The sequence below is a fragment of the Columba livia genome, chromosome 7 (genome assembly GCF_036013475.1).
Source record: "Columba livia isolate bColLiv1 breed racing homer chromosome 7, bColLiv1.pat.W.v2, whole genome shotgun sequence".
Lineage (NCBI taxonomy): Eukaryota > Metazoa > Chordata > Aves > Columbiformes > Columbidae > Columba > Columba livia.
In genome coordinates, this window is record NC_088608.1 from 33,885,849 (window position 1) to 33,903,372 (window position 17,524).

Consider the following 17,524-nt stretch of genomic DNA (forward strand, 5'->3'; position numbering starts at 1 on the left):
TTTCTTTTTTTACACTGCCTGCAGTCTGGACCCCAAATTGGAGACTCATTCAGCATGAAATCGCCTATTCCCATTTCCTTCATACCCTTCTCCCCTTCCTCCCACCATGCTGGTGCTGAGGGAGATATTGCACCTTGATGGTAGGAAGGAATAAAATGCAGTGTCTCATTCACAGCATTCTAAATAGAAAAAGAAATAATAAATAAGGTTTTAAAGCACCCTTGCCTTTTGTTGCCCTTCCACCTTCCCCCATCGCCTGTAACCACACACACCACGCCGGGAGGTGTGCCCAAGAAATGAACTGCTGAAAGCGTGAGCAGGAAGCAAGGCTAACTACAATTGCAGCAAACCACTTCAGAAAGGCTTCGGTTTTGCTCAGAATTGGTTGAAAGGAAACTTGCTGCTCACGGATATTCAGCCTTCATCTTTCACCCATTTCAAAAGAAACACTAATCTGATTGTTTTTCTTGGGAATAAAAAAAAGGTTTCTGGAAGGTAGGGTGTAAAAGCAAAACATAAATAAGAAATATAAACACTTCCTTAAAACCATATTTGGTTGGTTTGTGAAAATAACCCAGCAGCTTTCACTGCCTCCCAACAGCAACTGACAGATTTTAGGGGAAAAGACATTAGTGCCCACAACACTATTTTGCAGAATAACATGGAAGGGGAAATCCAAAAAAACTAATTGCACAATGCTGAAGACCTAGACAGAGGTTTGCCTGGGGCAAACATCTCCTAAATGCTGTAATTACCATAAAAGGTCATCAGGGACACCTCTGCATGCAAGCTAAAAAATTCATGTAAGCATTTCATGTGGTTAGTGCAGCCTTTTTAGCAAATGTAGCAAAGCTCTGACATTGAGCCATACAAGATGATATCAGCAAAGAGGTGTTTTCCTCAGAAAACACATGCATAAGAAAGCTGAGGACACTTAAGCACCTTCCAACTCCTTGCTATCTTGCTTTTAAACGCAGCCGTTAAAAAGAAAGTTCAAACCAACCAAAATGCAGGGTAAAAAGGAAAGGCTGCACATGCCGGACTTCATGTTGACTGAGCCACATCCTGAAAGGAGTACAAAAGAGTTCAGTCTGCAAATATAATTGGATTTAAGAGCCAAATTCCTCCCAGGTGCTGGCTGCTGAGGGGTTATCATGTCCCACCCCCAACCCAGGAGGGTTCCCCTGCATCCCTCTCTCCAGCAAAGGTCAGCGGGTGCCAGCTCTCCTGCCAGTGGTGCCCATGGGGTGGCACCTTCCCGCAGCCGGACAACAACATGCATGCTACGTGCTGCTTGCTCCATGGTCCAGAGACAACGCACGCTCCTCCTGGACATGGACATTGACACACACCAACACGCTGCTCTGCAGTTTTTTTGCATGTGGCTTAATTAAAGACAGATGCAAAGGGCGGTTTGCACGAACATTTATCCTTAGGTGCTTCCCTCCCTGCAGCCAAGGAGAGAGATCAGGAGGACGGATCCCCCTCCCCAACACCCCACGGGACTGTCCATGGTGTCATGCCACATGTGGAGCAGTGTCCTCTCTTCTAAGACATTCCTAACAGCTCAGGGAGTGCTGAAGGACATGTGGGATGCTCCGAGCAAGGAGTCCTCCAAAACCTGTCCTCTGCCCTGCATGACATCTGGGGCTGCCAAGGAGCTGACCACATGTGTTCAAGCAGGATGAAGCCATAGCACACACAGGTCTGGCCACCTAATTTCACCTGTCTCAGGCAAAGTTATTATTTTGGGGCTGGACTGCTTCCTTTACAGTTCCAGATCTCACATTCAGGGGTGGGGGGAAAAAACCTTTGACCCATTAAGTGCCTTTGTAAAGGACTTACTGTTGGCATCTGACTCTCTCGGCAAGATAAATATACAGTCATTAAGGTTGGAAGGGACCTTTGGAGGCCATCTGCTGCAATTCCCCTGCTCAAAGCAGCAGTAAATAAATCGTAGCTCATCTCCTCTGCTCCTGCAGCCAAAGGCACAGGTGGGGGACACATGAGTGGGGAAGCACGAAAGAGACCTCAACACAAGAAAAATCCCTCTTGCTCTGAACAACACTGTGGAAAACACATCTCCTATCTGAGAAGAGGCCGTTAAACCACACATCGCCATGACTGACCACCACAATCCTCTGACCTCTCAGCTCCAGAGCCAGGGAGGGTCTCCTCTCTCCAAAAAAGCAGGTTTTAATCCTCAAGTCCCAACCAAAGAAACATTCAAGTGCGTAGAAGGTGTTTAACTGACCTATATCTGCAGAAACAAGTGTACTTGGTGCCTTTGGTCTAAATTTTACCCCTTTCTTCCAAGGGCTGGTGACATCATTGTACACCTTGTAAAGTCCTGTCCCAGCAAAACATCTACCTAACTTCATTTACCCCGCATAACCAACCTGGGAAGAGTTGTAACTGCAGTCTCAAAGTGTTACACCACCATACGCTAGTGTCAGATTAAAAAAATGCTGCAAAGCCTCTGTTTAACTGAACGAATTCACCTGTTTCATGCTTCAATCTCGATGCAGGAAGCAGAAAAACCCTATGTGACCCTTCTCCAACTTAAACAAAATTTTCCCCTGTGCTCACTCCCAGCTACAGACCTGCAATAGTTACGAGCTGTTTCTTCTGCCTTTTTATTTCATGTATTTCATACCAAAAGCAGAGACAGGCCTGGAAACTAAACTGCAGACACCAGTTTCATTCATAAATTTGGCTGCATCCTTGCAAAGTGAACTATTGTTGTTATTTCTCACCGTTTACCACCTCAAAGCCAGAGAGTATTGTTTTTATTGCTATTGTGAGAACAAGAGCAGGGAAAAAAATAATCTTGAGCTTCCCTTTTCCTCTCAATCAAATATAATGGGGAAAAAAAATAGAGGACGGATGTCAGATACTCAAAGATTTTTTTTTTTTTTGAGCTATCTACAGGAGCTCAGCCTGGTGCTGCAGGTTACAGAGCCTGAATTTTATCAATGGGCTGCACTGGGCTCATTTGAAAGGACAGCAGGTGTTTGAACAATGAACCCAGGCTGCCTCTACATCTGGGCTACAAAAGCCATCGCTGTGTTTACAAGAAACAGGATAATCAACAAAACATCCTGCCACAGGCACCTAAAAAACTACAGCCCCTTGTTATTCATTTTTCTCTCACACTGCACCGTTTATTTATAGCACAAGAAGTTGAACCGGGAGGAGAAAGAAAAGGAAAAAAAAAAATTCGGTTTCGCACTCATTTCCACGCAGAAGTGACGCATGTACAACGTGGAAGGGATGGACAGTCAGACGCTTGGCTTATATTGTTCCTCCACCTCTAGGTGGGATGTTATTAACCCTTAAGTTCTTGCTGTAACTAATAAATTAGCTCGGCATAAGTTCTTGGTTTTGCTTCATTGATGCAACCATGTCAGTCAAACTTAACTCATTCTGGGACACTCCAGATGGAAACTGAGTCACCGCATACTGCATATGATGTCCCTAGAGCCTAAACGCAAAGACACGGGCAATTATGGAGGCAGGATCGGGTAAATTACTCATCCATCTTAGTCTTCAGCACTTCAGGATGGATCCTGATGGTCAGAAGGTTAAGATAGGCTTTTTCAGAGCTCAGAAACAACATAGAGTGTCCCCACCCAAGACATCTTTCCCTGCACAATGCATCAAGCTTATCTGCAGAACCAAAGGTTGCCATCAAATTTCAGCTGATGATGGCTTGCAGCTCCCTACAAAAATCACTGTAGTTTTGGGTTACTTTCTACTGCCATTTTATTCTGCTTTCTTCCTACTTTTCAGCAAAAAATAAAGCAGGATGCATCCAACTTAGTAAAAGGCTGGGGTATTTTTTGTTTGGTTGCGGGGGGTGTTTGGTTTTGGTGGCTTGGGTTTTGTTTGTTTGTTTTTAAATCAAATCAGTTTCACTGAAGATGCATCAAACTAGAACCTCTAGAACGTTTCCCACTATCCTCAAGAATGATTTGGGAAACTCCAAGGTATCTCCCCCTTCCAGATTAACGTTTTATGACTCAGGTCATCTTTAAGTCCAGTAAAATTAAGTATATCCTCTCCTTATATCCTTCCATGCCTGCTTTACTAGTTTCACTTCTAGAAGCCTTCAAAAGACATAAGAGAGAACCAACCCCCCCCATAACCCTGGGGAAATGAGAGCTGAGCTGCTTGGACTCTCAATGAGTTTGACTTCCTTGTTTTTGAGTTGAATCAAAGAGGATTAAGTCAACAGGTGCTTTACTGGAGAGTGGGAGGGAAAACAAAACAAAACACAATGAAACAACAGCCTACGTGCACGAAAAACAGATGAATTCCTCCTCTTCTTGGCAATATACTGCTAAAGCAGATGGATAACCTCCCCTTCTCCTTCTGACCCAAGTCACTCTCAGTTGCTGGCTTTAAAGACATCAAGTTCTGGAGCTCAAACACTTCCCTTCAATCAGACAGTGGGTCTGGAAGAGGATCTTCCCCATGCAGACTTGACCCCTGAAGGGTTGAGCTGCCTTTCCTGCCCCTTACTCATGGTCTTCTCTACCCTGGCCATCCTCTGAAACACCAGCTCCCCAGCTGGAAAGCAAAGGACTTCAACAGTCTCTCCGTCTTATGCACTGAGCAGGGCAGCCAAAGCCAAGACTGCTGCGCCATAAATTCACAATAATGCCTCATAGCTTTTTTTTTCCATCAACAGAAAGCCCATCAAACAGCACACATATAAACTGGTCACATCAGAAACCAGCAGCTTCATCCCCCCTCCTGCCAAGCAAGTGGCACTTTGTTGTTCTGGGTTCTCACCAGCCCAGGCTGCTCCCACCAAACCTCCTGCCTGTTTACCACAGCAGGAGACATGGAGGCTCAGGTCACCTAAAATCCCACTGCAATCAAAAGAAGCAGGTAGTGGCTTATCTTGTGTAGCATTTTCTCCTAATTTGTTTAAAAACATGAGAATTTTTGAAGTTTTAGGTGACTGATATGCACACGTAGCCAGTATTAACAATCAATATTTTGTCATTTTTCTACCAAAATCATAAGAGAGAAACATATACAACGCTTAAATTGCTGACTGGTGAGCCTGTAAGTAAATACTTGGTTAGAGGATCTGTGTATCTTAAAAGAACTAAAATAAGTCTGTCCCAAAGTGCCATTTCACATACGATATTTACATCTTCATATCACACAACCAAAAGAAGCGTTGCTCGTTCACAATATTTGTTTTGCTGAATACTAGAGAAACAACCTTTGCCCTCCTAAGTGACTAAAGCTTGACACAGCGTTTGTGTTAATTTATTAAAAATTTGCTGGCTGAAGCCATGTGTTCAAGCGAAACAGCTCTCAAAAACCCCTCTGCTAACAAATTACTTGGATTATTGCCAAAAGCCTGACCCTGATTCCTTTTTCTATTTCCTTCCCACAAAAAAAAAAAAAAAAAAAAAAAAAATTCCAGTGCATGTTAATTGTCAATCTGTATCCACTGCAAGATTTATGTTGGTAGGCATCTTTAAGAACAGCATCCTAGACAATTAAGTAGCTGAACACCAACAAACAATTTTCAATACAGAAAAAAGTCAATACACTCCCCGATGTTTCCTAACAATAGAGAGCTAATGCTATTTGAACTGGGTTCTTTTGAAAGCTTTAATTTTATTGAACAACATTATTTCAGGAGAGATGATTTGGGGTTTTACTTTTTAACAAAGAGAGAAGTAGAGTGTGGCATGGCATTTAATACCTGGCTGAGATTTAAAAGGCACGCTCCTTATGAAGTATGACATTTTATACCTGAAACCACAGGAACATTTTACCACATTTTAAGTGATACAGTGAAATTCTTTAAATTAGATTTGAACTTTATACCTTCTAATTCTGCTCCAATCCTCCTCCTCCATGTGCCATGCTCGGGCCTGATGAACACGCTGGTGCTATATCAAAGCCTAATAGACCTGACTACTGACAAATCCCCTTCACTTAGCCTTGAAGCCAGCAGCAAACCTCCTGTAGATCTGGTAGTTAACATTAACTGGAAAAATAGCTCAGCAACTGATCGCAAAGCTAAATGAACTGGTCAGCGCAGCCCCTTCTGGCAGAGCCACCCTCCTGGATGTCAGCGTGAGCTCGGAGCCAGCACTAAGCCCCAAGTGCCCAAAAGTGCCCAAATTTGCATCAAAGAGCAACCCAAAGTTCCTTTACACACTTTAATCCAAGCCTAAAGGAAAACCAAACACTTATCTGGAAGGAAGCCCTGAGCAACATCTCCCCAAGCTTGTCCATCAGAGATCATACTTCTCACCTTCTCAGACTCACAGATCTGCTGTGCAATTCAATTACAACCAGATCCTCATTTGGTGACAACTGCTTTGCTGTAAGGGCTGTCACAGACACAGTCCCTTGCAGCAGTGCTCCTCTGTTGGGAGGGACACCAGTGCGCCAGGGTAGGACTACAGAGCAAGGTGATTTTTCAGAGCGAGATGAAATAAAATGCACCCTCCCGGCACTTCTTCACAACCCAGGCTTCATCCAGCTCATTAGTAGCACACAAACAGCCCCCTCCAATGACCCCTCCTGTCAGCTAAAGACGCCTCATAGAGCACATTGGACTTTACACCCCAGAGAGGTGTCCCCATGGCCAAACCAGCAACAGGACCCTTGCCTCCCAAGCATGGCCCAAAGGCTCAGCTTATCCATCCCGTGTGAGCATTGTGGGCCCTAACCCACAGCCTCACCCTTTGCACGCTCTTTGGGCCAACATACAAAAACAACCCCATTCCTCCTTCCATCCTGTGCCTTGAGGGACAATCCAGATCTTTGTAAGTGCTTTGAAATATGAGTTGCAAAGGCAGAACGTTTTTCCTATTATGTTCCTTGCCTGACTTAAGCTCCTACTCAATAAGGGACAGGTGCACTAAGCTCTTTGCCAGGGACCTGTGTTTAGAGAAACACGGCCCTCCAGTTTTATATGTTATCCCCTTGCAAGCTCACTAGTCACCTCTTAAGCTCATAATAAAAGACTTTTTTTGAAAAATGATGGCACCTAGTTTCCAAGGCAGCAGAATTTTTAAGCTTGTGTTTGCAAGAGCCTAAGGAATTACCAATGCCAAAAGGAACACGCTGTATAAAACCCATCACCTATTCCTGCTGGATAGATTAAATAACATGGTTTTATTTTTTAATGTAACGTGACCTGAACAAGGAAATCATTATCAATGTTATAAAATATATATATATATATATATATATATATATATATATATACAAAACGTAGAATAACAACTACAAATTCCTTTAATCTCTAGTGGTACCTAGAGACCTCAGATGGCTTGATACCTGTAGGGACTGCTAGAGATGCACAAACTCATACCAGAAAGACCAAGGTGGTGTAGACTGACTGTCAATGGACCTACAGTTCAGGCTCAGTGCTCCAGGGAAGGGACAAGAAGGTAGATAAAGGAAAGGATCTGAGAAGGAAGCTAGAGATGAGGATGGAGAGTGGCCATGATGAACCTGAAGCAGAGGCACAGCCACAGCAGCAAATACACCACAGGGCATTCCTCTGAGGATAGCACTGTCCCAACAGCCCAGGGAGACCTGCCTCATCTCACTTCAAATTACTGGCAAGCTCAAGGATTCAACTGGAAACCTACAGCAAACCAGAACATCTCACGCTTCATACCTTCTGTTAATAAATATCTATTTTCTTAGTCTAAACCAATTACTTATTCTCTGTCATAAGCTACTCCCATCTCAGCTACAAAGCAGGCTCCTTTCCCATGAAAAAAAAAAAAAATCATAAACTCCGCTTATTTCATAATTAATTTTACTGTGTGACTTTTCCCAGCAACGCAATTCATTATTTTAGTTCCCTACAAACTGATGAAAATAAAAAGCCCCTCAGCCCATGCACAGTCTCCCTGCATGCTCTCACGCACATCATTTTTTTGTGGCTTAGTTTCTCATTTTTAAAAGGAAGATGTTTGCTTTCCTCCAACTTTTGGGGTTGGGGGTGGATAAGGTCATAGAGAAGTGAGCAGTTAGCATTACTTCATCTTTAATACAGTTCCCATCACAATCAAGACCATCCTTTACACTGTGGCACTAAAGCGATACTAGAGAACAATAAATTCACATTAATAATTAATATCCATATCATATCAAGCAATCTTGTTGCTCTCATTTCAATTGCTCCAGAAAGCTTCTGACTTTTCCATTGCAAATGCATGCAATGGGTTGCTGAGCTATTAATTTTAGAAGCTATTTTTTGAGCAATACACTGCAAGAAAAAAAAAATAACTGAAGCAGTTCTTTATTCTGACTTCAATTCCAGAATTTACTTATTAAATAGCAAGCCTTACTACCTTTCTCTTGGAGATTTGAGAATGGTATCTTGAGGCATATGGGAAAAGGTATATTGCTTAGGGGTTAAGGCCAAATCGGTCCTTAAAACCACATGCACTGATGGAGGCAACACTGCTGGGACTCTGCGGGTAAAACTCTTGGCTAAAAAAATAGTTCAGCAAAAAAGTGATATACAGATGCCTGCATTAATGGAAATAAAACCATGAGGTTCCCATCCAGGCTGTGAAGACTTGGTTAAGGCATTAGAGAATAAAACACAAGTCACTTACTGCTTCTGAGACTCCCCTGACCTGCAGATGGGCAAGAATCAGGCACCGAAAGGAAACAGACAAATTTCCCATGTAAATTGCATCAGCATGAGGAACCACTTTCAGAGTAACACAGTTAATTACGAGCTGATTTTACATGATTTTCTGACACCCTACCCTGAAACAAAAAGCAGCAGGTACTCAGCTCGCTTATTCATATAGCTCAACCCCCCCGATCCAATACACCCAAAAGAAATCATGCAATGGGCACAGCTGCCATATGGCTTAAGAAATAAGATGCCTTCAATGCTTTTTGTTATGGTCTTGACCCTTCAAGTTTCACATTTTCAGTCTTTTTCTCCAAAACCATGGAGGCTAGGAACTTTATTTCAAAAACTCAATAGCCAAGAGTCTCACCTAATTATACGAACTCAGGCCTCAAGGAAAAAAGAAAAGGATAGAGAAAAAATAAAGGAAAAAAAAGGAGGGGGGGTGGGGGCAAAGGAACACAGATACCCAGAGATTTACGGCAAAAAATGCAATTGTTGGCAAAACACTCATTGCCCCCAACTTCTTCCTTTTTCCCTTCCACACCCACCCTGCAGAGGAGAGCATTTTTTTTCCCCCTGAAATACACAATGTGTTGTAATCCTGTCTTGCCAGCTTTGATTTTTCTGCTTTTAAAGCAACCTTTTAATGTCCTGCAATGGATGCTTCTCACTCTGCACACAGGCAATAAATTATTTTTTAAAAACTCCAGCTTCACTACCAGCTAGATGTCATTTACAAGGAGACAAAACAGCTGTATTACCCTCAAAGCCAGCCTCCCACTGAACCAGGGCTCAGAAATTATAGGCGTGATTTTACAAGCTGCATCACAACGTGCTTCTATTTACCCCATTGCTGATATTTTTTCAAGAGGGGAAAAAAAAAAGAGGTGAGGAAGGAGAGAGAAGGAGAGAGAAGGAGAGAGAAGGAGAGAGAAGGAGAGAAAAGGAGGAAGGAAAGGGAAGGAAAAGAAGGAGAGGGAAGGAAAAGAAGGAAAGGGAAGGAAAAGAAGGAAAGGGAAGGAAAAAAGGAGGGAAGGAAAAAAAGGAGGGAAGGAAAAAAAGGGAAGGCAAGAGTAAACCCTGCTAGGAGTGATTAAGTGGCAACAGGTGGGATGGAGACAGATGTCCCCAGCCTCAGCAGTCGTTTCCCAGCTGCCCTTGGTATACAGATGTGCTCAGTTTGGGGATGCAACTGATAGAGGAAATGCAACACGTGGTGCAGGTTTCCAGCTGTTGCGAAGAATAAAAATAATGATAAACTAGGCTTTGCGTGGTAAGGGGAATAGAAAAGCACTAGAAACTTAGCTCAATAGGTACTCAGGGAAAGAAAAAAAAAAAAAAAAGGGTTGGGGGGGGAGGAATAGAAAGGAAAAATGTGAATGTAACTAGGACAACCCCTCGGGAAGAAAAATAAAGAATAAAAAAAAAAAAAAATAAAAAGAGAGAAAAAAGAGAAAATGACACTCATTTTCTTGCCGGGAGAGGTCCCGAAGCAGCAGCAGGGAGGAATTCCCCCCCCCGCCCCGTCTCTGCGGTAACGGCGGGGCCGCGCAGGGCGGCCGGTTGCCCGGGGCACGGCCGAACCGCCACCGGCCGGGCCGGCTCCTTGCGGTGGCTCTGGGCCGGGGCAGCCCCGGCACAGGGGACGGGAAGCGGGGCCTCGCCATGTCTCAGGCGTGAGTAGCGGGGGGGCCAGGTGGGGCGAGGGGCCGCGGGTGCCCGGGCGGGAACCTCGGTTAAAGGGGTAAAAATATGTATATATATAAAATAAAAGACACCGCCTCCCTCCATGTACCTCCAGAGGAAAACACCTGCCACTGCGAACGCGCTGTAAGCGGCTGCACCGGGCGTTGCTCCCAGGGGAAGCGGCGGGAGGTCGGGCAGCCAAAGAGGGGCGGGATTCAGCCCCCAAAGTAACCAGAGCACTTCAAGGTTTAGAGCAATGTTAATATTGTTCCTAAAAAGGCACTAGGCTATGTTTTTGCTTGCAAAACATGCATTTTCCTCTCTTACAGATTAAAATTTGCACATAGTGGTTGTGTTTGTTTTGGGGTTTGTCTGCTTATGCTCTTTTGTTTTGAGTTTGTTGTTTGTTTGTTTATTATTATTTTATTTGGGGTTGTGAGTGGTGGTGTGTTCTGTTTGGTGTTTTTTCTTTTTCCTGTAATGAACTCCTCCTGCTTTCAGCAAAACAGAAAGCTGTAAAAGTTTATTTGCAATAACCAGACACTGACAATGGCATTGCATCAAAGTGCCTGCAAGGAGCCATGCTCATTGCTCCAGAAATATCACTAAGATACCAAGCCCTCGTATTTAGAAAGTGTTATTATTGCTGCACTCTTAGTTGGGAACCAAACTGTGGGTGCCGTTCATGACATTATCCCCTCACTGTTTTGCTGTTTGTTGCCTCCAGGTCCCCCAGTATGAGACCCTTGGCACAGCCCAGTTTCAGGGCAGCTCTTATTCCCAGTTCTGAGATGGACATGGCTTGTTCAAGTTCATTAAAATAATAGTATGTTAGGGAAAAAAAAACAAACGAACAACACACACACAACAACCACCACCCCACACAAACCACAATTCAGGCAGTATGTGCTGCCTGCTACTGCTCCTTTCCTGCTCTGACCTGGTCAAACCTCTCAAAGCCTCCTGTTTCCAAACTCCAGCTCTTTGTCAGGTAAAACCCCTCAAGGCTCTGAAACACCCTTCCAGACTCAGAACAAGAGCAGCTCTTCTTGTCACCTCCCTGTTGGGTCTGCCCTAGCCCAACCTCCAGCCAGATTGCCTTTGCAATCCCAGCCAGACACCACCAACAACTCCTCAGCTTTCCAGCCAGGCAGCTTCCTTGTCCTTGCTCCTTGGCTCAAGAGAGAAGGGTGAGCCAAGAGGAATAAAGAAAAACATCACCAAGGGCACAGCAGAAGCCGTTTGGGAGCTCTCACTAAGAACACAGACCCAGCACAGCCTGCAGCGGCCCTAAGTGTGAGGGAAGGCTTGGTTAGATCCCCGCCTAATGTAGGGCTGGGCTTGTAGCAGCACCAATCGTGCCTTGCACTGGGCACAGTGACCCAAGTTAGGGAAGTTCACAAAGTAGTGGATAGTTATATCAATTGCATTGTTTAAAGAAAAAAAAAAAAAGACAAAACAACAAAAAAAACTCACAAAAGTAGCATTTGGCCTCTTCCAGGGAGAGTTCCCAGAATCTGTCATTCCTTCTGAGTATCTCACTAACACAGTTTAATTTTAACAGAGACAGGGCTCTTCAGCACGTCCTATAGCATTGCCAGCATTGAACAGCAAATCCATATGAACACTGTACACACCTCCACATCACATGACAAAAATATCTACAGTTCTGTTTCCAAATGAGGTACCAATGCTGGTAAGGGACTCCAGTTTGACGGTGATGCTACTTGACTCGTTTAACTATAATCACTCTATAGGTGTGCACAGCATGACATTTATAGCTAGGCTAATCCAGTCCTTATAGATGCAAGTCTGAATACACACCAGTTCATCACCTGCTGCATCTGTAGAGCTTAAGTTAAGCAAGGGGCTGGGTAGCTTTGTTAACTGTATTCTACACCTCAGTCAGTATACCACATTTTCTGGACAGTTTGTGCTTTTCTGTATTGCCCCAGCAACTCTTTTAAAAAATAAATAATATAAAAAACAACAACAACAACAACAAAAAACACCCACGACAGAGCAAACAGCACACCATCAGCACACAGAAAAAGTGTGGCTCAAAAACTCTCTCAGGAAAATAAAAAGTACTAAATTCTTACCTAAATATACATGGCCTTAGAATTTTAATTTCATTATTTTTAGATGGTTGCGGCTGACAATGCTAATACATGGATAAAAATTTTATAGATTAATAAACATTAAATATTTTTTATGTTAATGTTTACTATTCACAGCCTTGTGCATCCTCCCCAGCACAGAGCTGATTTCCAACCAATGCTGGCAGTTAAATAGGAGCATGCTTTCCTTTTGTCCTAGACTATCTTGTTTTGCAAGGTACAGCTCAGCTGGTTCTCGAGTATGTTACTGAGGCTACTGTTACGTGGTTGTGTGTAGTGAGGTTATCCTGTCTGTGTAGCATAAATCATACAAAATTAGAAGTATTTTAAAAGCCACATGACAAAAATTTCTTATGACAGACTGTTACTTGAAGGCAGTGGAGCAAAGAGCTAATAGTACATTGGGCTTATGAGAAAGAACTTCAGTACTTCAGGCAAAAATATTTTAGGGGACACCATGTTATTTGGCTGGGAATGGGGTGGCTGCCTGTCCTGCCGAGTCACATGGAGGACAGACTCCATCCTACAAAAAGGCAGGCACATCAGTCACATCCGAGTCTATAATACCAATTTTTCAATACCATACAGTCACATCCTGTGTCCTGTATAGAAATGCACATAGCTTTTTTTTTTTTTTTTGAGCTTGAGGTAAACAGCTGCTTTTTAGACATCTGAAAGAACAGCTGCTACACGCACAAGAGAAATTGCCTGCGCCTGGTGCAGCTGGTTGGACGTGCTGGACGTACTAAGTTTGTGCACAGGGCACTTGCCTTGTGTGCATCCCAAGTCTGAGCGGTCACACAGCACACAACAATTTACGTGGCTGGGATTTCAGTATTTGCAGTCGGTTTATGAGCCGCATTCACCACCCTCAAGGCCCTGTGATTTTAACAGAGGTGCAGTCTAAAGCTCGTGGAAACATGTTATTCCATTGCTTTGCTATCAGGATAGAGACAGGACGCTCAGGAAGCGCTCAGCTATATTGTTTTAGGGTCAGTAAGCTCCAGCAGCCAAGCAAAAGAAAAGTCGGCGTGTCCAGACATGCTTGACATTTTCTAAGGACAGCCATAGTGCTCACGAGAGAGCATACCCATTACATTTGCTGTAGGGTTGATTAAGAAGTGCTGGACTTATCGCACTTCCTAAAGTACTCAAACCCCAGCATTTGCATACAGATGTACATTTTGTTCCAGACATTGAACAGGAGATTTACATAGATGTTTTTGCATTTGTGTTTTCCTGCTGCGTTTCCTCCTCTTATGAATTCATTAACCATTTACTTGACCTGTAGGATCTTGACCAGTAATTTCTTAACTTGCACTAACAACCCTAGTACAGACACATTCAAAGCTCTGTCTTGGCACTGCTACCATTTGTACCAGGTTTTAATCAACTACTAGACATTTGCCACTGCCACCAAGGAGCTTTAAGCAATCAAAAAGCTTTAAAATTTAATCTCATGTCACAAATAGAACTGATATTAAATCAGTGGCTAAATATTAATCTAAGACAAGATCTTTAACGTCTCCCCTTCTGCTTCTGACAGAAACAGCCAAAGGAGAGCTATGTATTTTATCTTATATCCCCCAACGTTCAGTTAAAGAAAGCGAGGGTTGCAAACCAAAACATATGAAAATGTCAGTGCAACTTTTAATCCCCTCTCCTCTCCCCCACTTTATATGGCTGCATTACTATGCAGTTTCTTATGTTTTGATCACATCCTATTTTCTTCCCATGGGGTCACAGCCTCACTCAGCGATTGGGCTGTTGTTGAACATTTCTTTTTATCCCCTTATTCAGCATGCAGCCTCAGGCCATATTCTTCAAATTCCATCCAAACGCCACAATTATTAGCTTCCTCCTGGGCATTCCTAGCATGCTCTCATACATCTCCCAAGCATTTGTGGATTTGTCTTTGCCCCTCTCTCCAGCCCTGGTGAGCATTAGCATGTTGTCCTGCTTATGTTAAAGCAGGAAAACAGAGTCAGAATCAAAATGATCACAACTCAGACTCAAAGCTGCAACTCCCTCCCATGCCTCCTCAATGAGCAGGTAGGGAAAGATGTTGTGTATTACTTGTACATTGCCTCCTTTGGGAAAAAGAATTGTCAGTGGAAATATCCCAGCAGCACTTGTACTAGAAAGAAGTAAAAAGAGAGGCTACGTTTTTCAAGTAACTGTGTAGACAATGTTAAATTGGAGCTTAAAGCCTCCTGATCGCAGCAGACGTGGAGCAGCACCCAGACACAGCATTTACCCTTTATAAATGCAACTGTGGGCAGCTGGACAGGCAGTTTGCTCTTGCCTTTTCTAAAGTTGAAGCAAAAACAAGCAAACCAAACAAAACAAACACGCACTTATGGTGGTTAGTGCTGAAATAAACTTCATTACCACACCATGTGTGGAATAGGCAAATGCTGCTTGGAGCTTTAGTAGGTAAGGTCTTCTCAGATCTTGCATATTTCTGGCCATCCATCTCTCAACTAAGAGCTCACTGCAGTATCTGCTGCAGCAATGCTGCACACAGTAATTGGATAACAGTTACCAAAGCTCTCCTTCTCCATCCTTTGATGCTTCCCTGGCCAGGAGGACTACTGCTAGCAAAGCAGAGGAGGCTGTTCTCCTTACCTCAAACAAAGGGCAGCCTCCAGCCCAGGGAGAAGCTACAGACAGACAGACAGAAGGATGGCCATTGGAGCACGCTACAGCAAAGTTCAGCCAAGAATAAGAGAGACATCCTCAGCCTTAAATTGCTCCACAACATCATCCTGTAAGGAGACAGCCATTTTCCTTCAGCCCTGTGAGTCTGGCTGGAGCAGGTGCTCAAGACCTGCTAAGGTGCAACGCTGCAACCACTGCTTAGCAAAGCAGGCTTCCTTGCCTTCCCTGTGGTTTCCCATTACATTTCTGCCACAAAAATCTTGTATCTTCTATTCACTTTCTGTTGCAGTACCTAAGACTGCAATTGGAGATGACAGAGGCATAGAGCCGTCCATGTTAACAATGCCAGCAGCTGTATGTTTTCTTCCCCTGTCACAACCAAAGCCTTTTGAGGTTTATCCTTTATTTTCCCCAGACACTTCAAACCCTGTAAAACATCATGGCTAGAGCAAGCACGCTTAAAAGAAATCATCTGGCAGCGTTAAATGCACACCAGCTAAGAAGTTTGTCATAATTGTAAGGCTAATCTTATTTTAGGAGCAATGCAGGCCTGACCAAGGTCAGACATACAAGTCAGCACTGCTCCAGACTGCCGGCTAAAGGTGTTTGGAATTGATTCAGACAACCTTGGTTGTGTCATAAGGCCACACTGATCTCCGTTTCTGTCCGCACCCCCAAAATTTTTCTGTCAAATAAGACCAAAAAAAAAAAAAAAGGAGAGGACTGCTTATATATTTAACCCAGCTATCTGCACGCAATACCTGAGCAAGTTGTGGTGAAGGAACAGGTAACTGCTATCTTGAACAAGCCAGCAGTCGTTTTAAGCCTGGTGATTTTTAGAAAGAGAGAAGAAAAAAAGAAAAGCAGCAGCATTTGTGTAAGCCCCTTTTCCTCTCGGGGCCTCACTTTCCCCTCCCAACCTTTGTCTCTTGTTTCTTTATTCGACAGAGGCTGCAGGGCAGGGTTTCCCTCCCCTGTGTCTGCCCAGGGCTCAGCACAATGGCTGACCTGCCAGGCCCCCAGTGTCTAAAGGAGACCCTGAGCTCTGGCCCCTCACACACTTCCTTGTCGCTAGACCCACATCTCGGTCACTTCTTGCCTGCTCCGTGACTTGATCTATTTTAAAACACACATGTTTTATTTAATGAAACAGGAGTTTCTCTATTAGGTGAAGAGAGTTGGGCCAAGTCAGAGTCAAATGTTTTCCATCACGTGAGAAATACAAGTAGGGCCCATGCAATACTACACTCTGGGTTCACGTGATTAGCACATGAGATATTTCTGTCCTTAGAGGACAGACAACTCTGAAAAAACGGGCATCAAAGCAACATACATTCAGCCCATATACAAATCCAGAGATGGACACAGCTTGGAGTGCAAACTGTGCCTTGTCCTAGAATAAAAGAAATAGTGTTCCCTTTGGCAGCTAACTGAAATCACCAAGACACTTAAGCGGAAAAAAGAAATACCACACACACAAAGGTAACCTCCGCAAAGCCAGATTCCACTACTGGCTCAAGAGCAGTCTGAGGGTCAGTTTGCGTGCTCAGCACAAATATTTCCAAAAAGGACATGCTGAAGTCTCAAAACCAGTTCAACGCAAGTAAGCAGCCTAACTTCAGTCATACTCAAAACTGACACGTTTATTCTAAGCGCAAGAAGAGATGGGTCAAGAAAACATGTGGAGTTAGAGGGCCCTGAAATATTAAAATGAGGCGATGAATAATTTGGCAGGATTTTAAACATCTCTTTGTAACTTGAGCAGAAAAACGTATTTCTAAGCTTTGCTTTAAATAAGCAGATCAGGCTTTATTTTGAATAATAAAAGTGAGATTCAAACAAGAAGTCATACTATAGCACAATAGTCATCTTAACTCCTTGTTTTAGACTCCATTTCTACTTTGTGGGAGTGAAGAGAATGAACATCAGTTAGGAGGTAAAGCTTTGACCTTCCCTCCAAGCTGTGAGCTGCCAGAAGACACTCTGGGGGCTCTGGATTTAAGTCACTTTATATGTTTTTTCCTCATCCCATTACAGCGTTCCTTATTTTCCCCATAACACTTGTGTTTTGTAGTTGCTATGACAATTTGCAGCGTTACTTACACTGCTATACACATGCAGAGATCAAGAGGCAGACTTATTTCTTTTCCAGGATTTAATAATCTAATGTCTTGAGTAGGAAAATTATGTTTAGTCCTGCTGGTTACCTGCACTAGTAGGCTAGTTAGATGCTCTAATCCCCTCTAATTCTGATCCAATATCATCCTCAGGCATGGATACAGCTCATGACCTACCTGTTACAGAACAGGAACAAACCTACAAGATGGACCAGTAACTAAAGCGCCAGAGTGCTGAAGGCTGCACTGCAGTCCCCATCAGTGCTTGGAAGCAATTTTGAGGGAGTTTA

General features: G+C 43.5%; 1 protein-coding gene across 2 annotated transcripts in view; it reads left to right on the plus strand.

Moving 5' to 3' along the window:
• The first annotated feature begins 10,034 nt into the window (after window positions 1-10,034).
• Window positions 10,035-17,524, plus strand: part of IQCA1 (IQ motif containing with AAA domain 1) — a 106,783-nt gene continuing 99,293 nt past the window's right edge. Inside the window, exon 1 of one of the 2 annotated variants that reach the window (XM_065069173.1) lies at window positions 10,035-10,326. In XM_065069173.1, the coding sequence (XP_064925245.1) occupies window positions 10,316-10,326 (11 nt within the window). In that variant the 5' untranslated portion in view covers window positions 10,035-10,315. The remainder of the gene's footprint in view (window positions 10,327-17,524) is intronic. The other variant, XM_065069172.1, reaches the window with a different exon arrangement.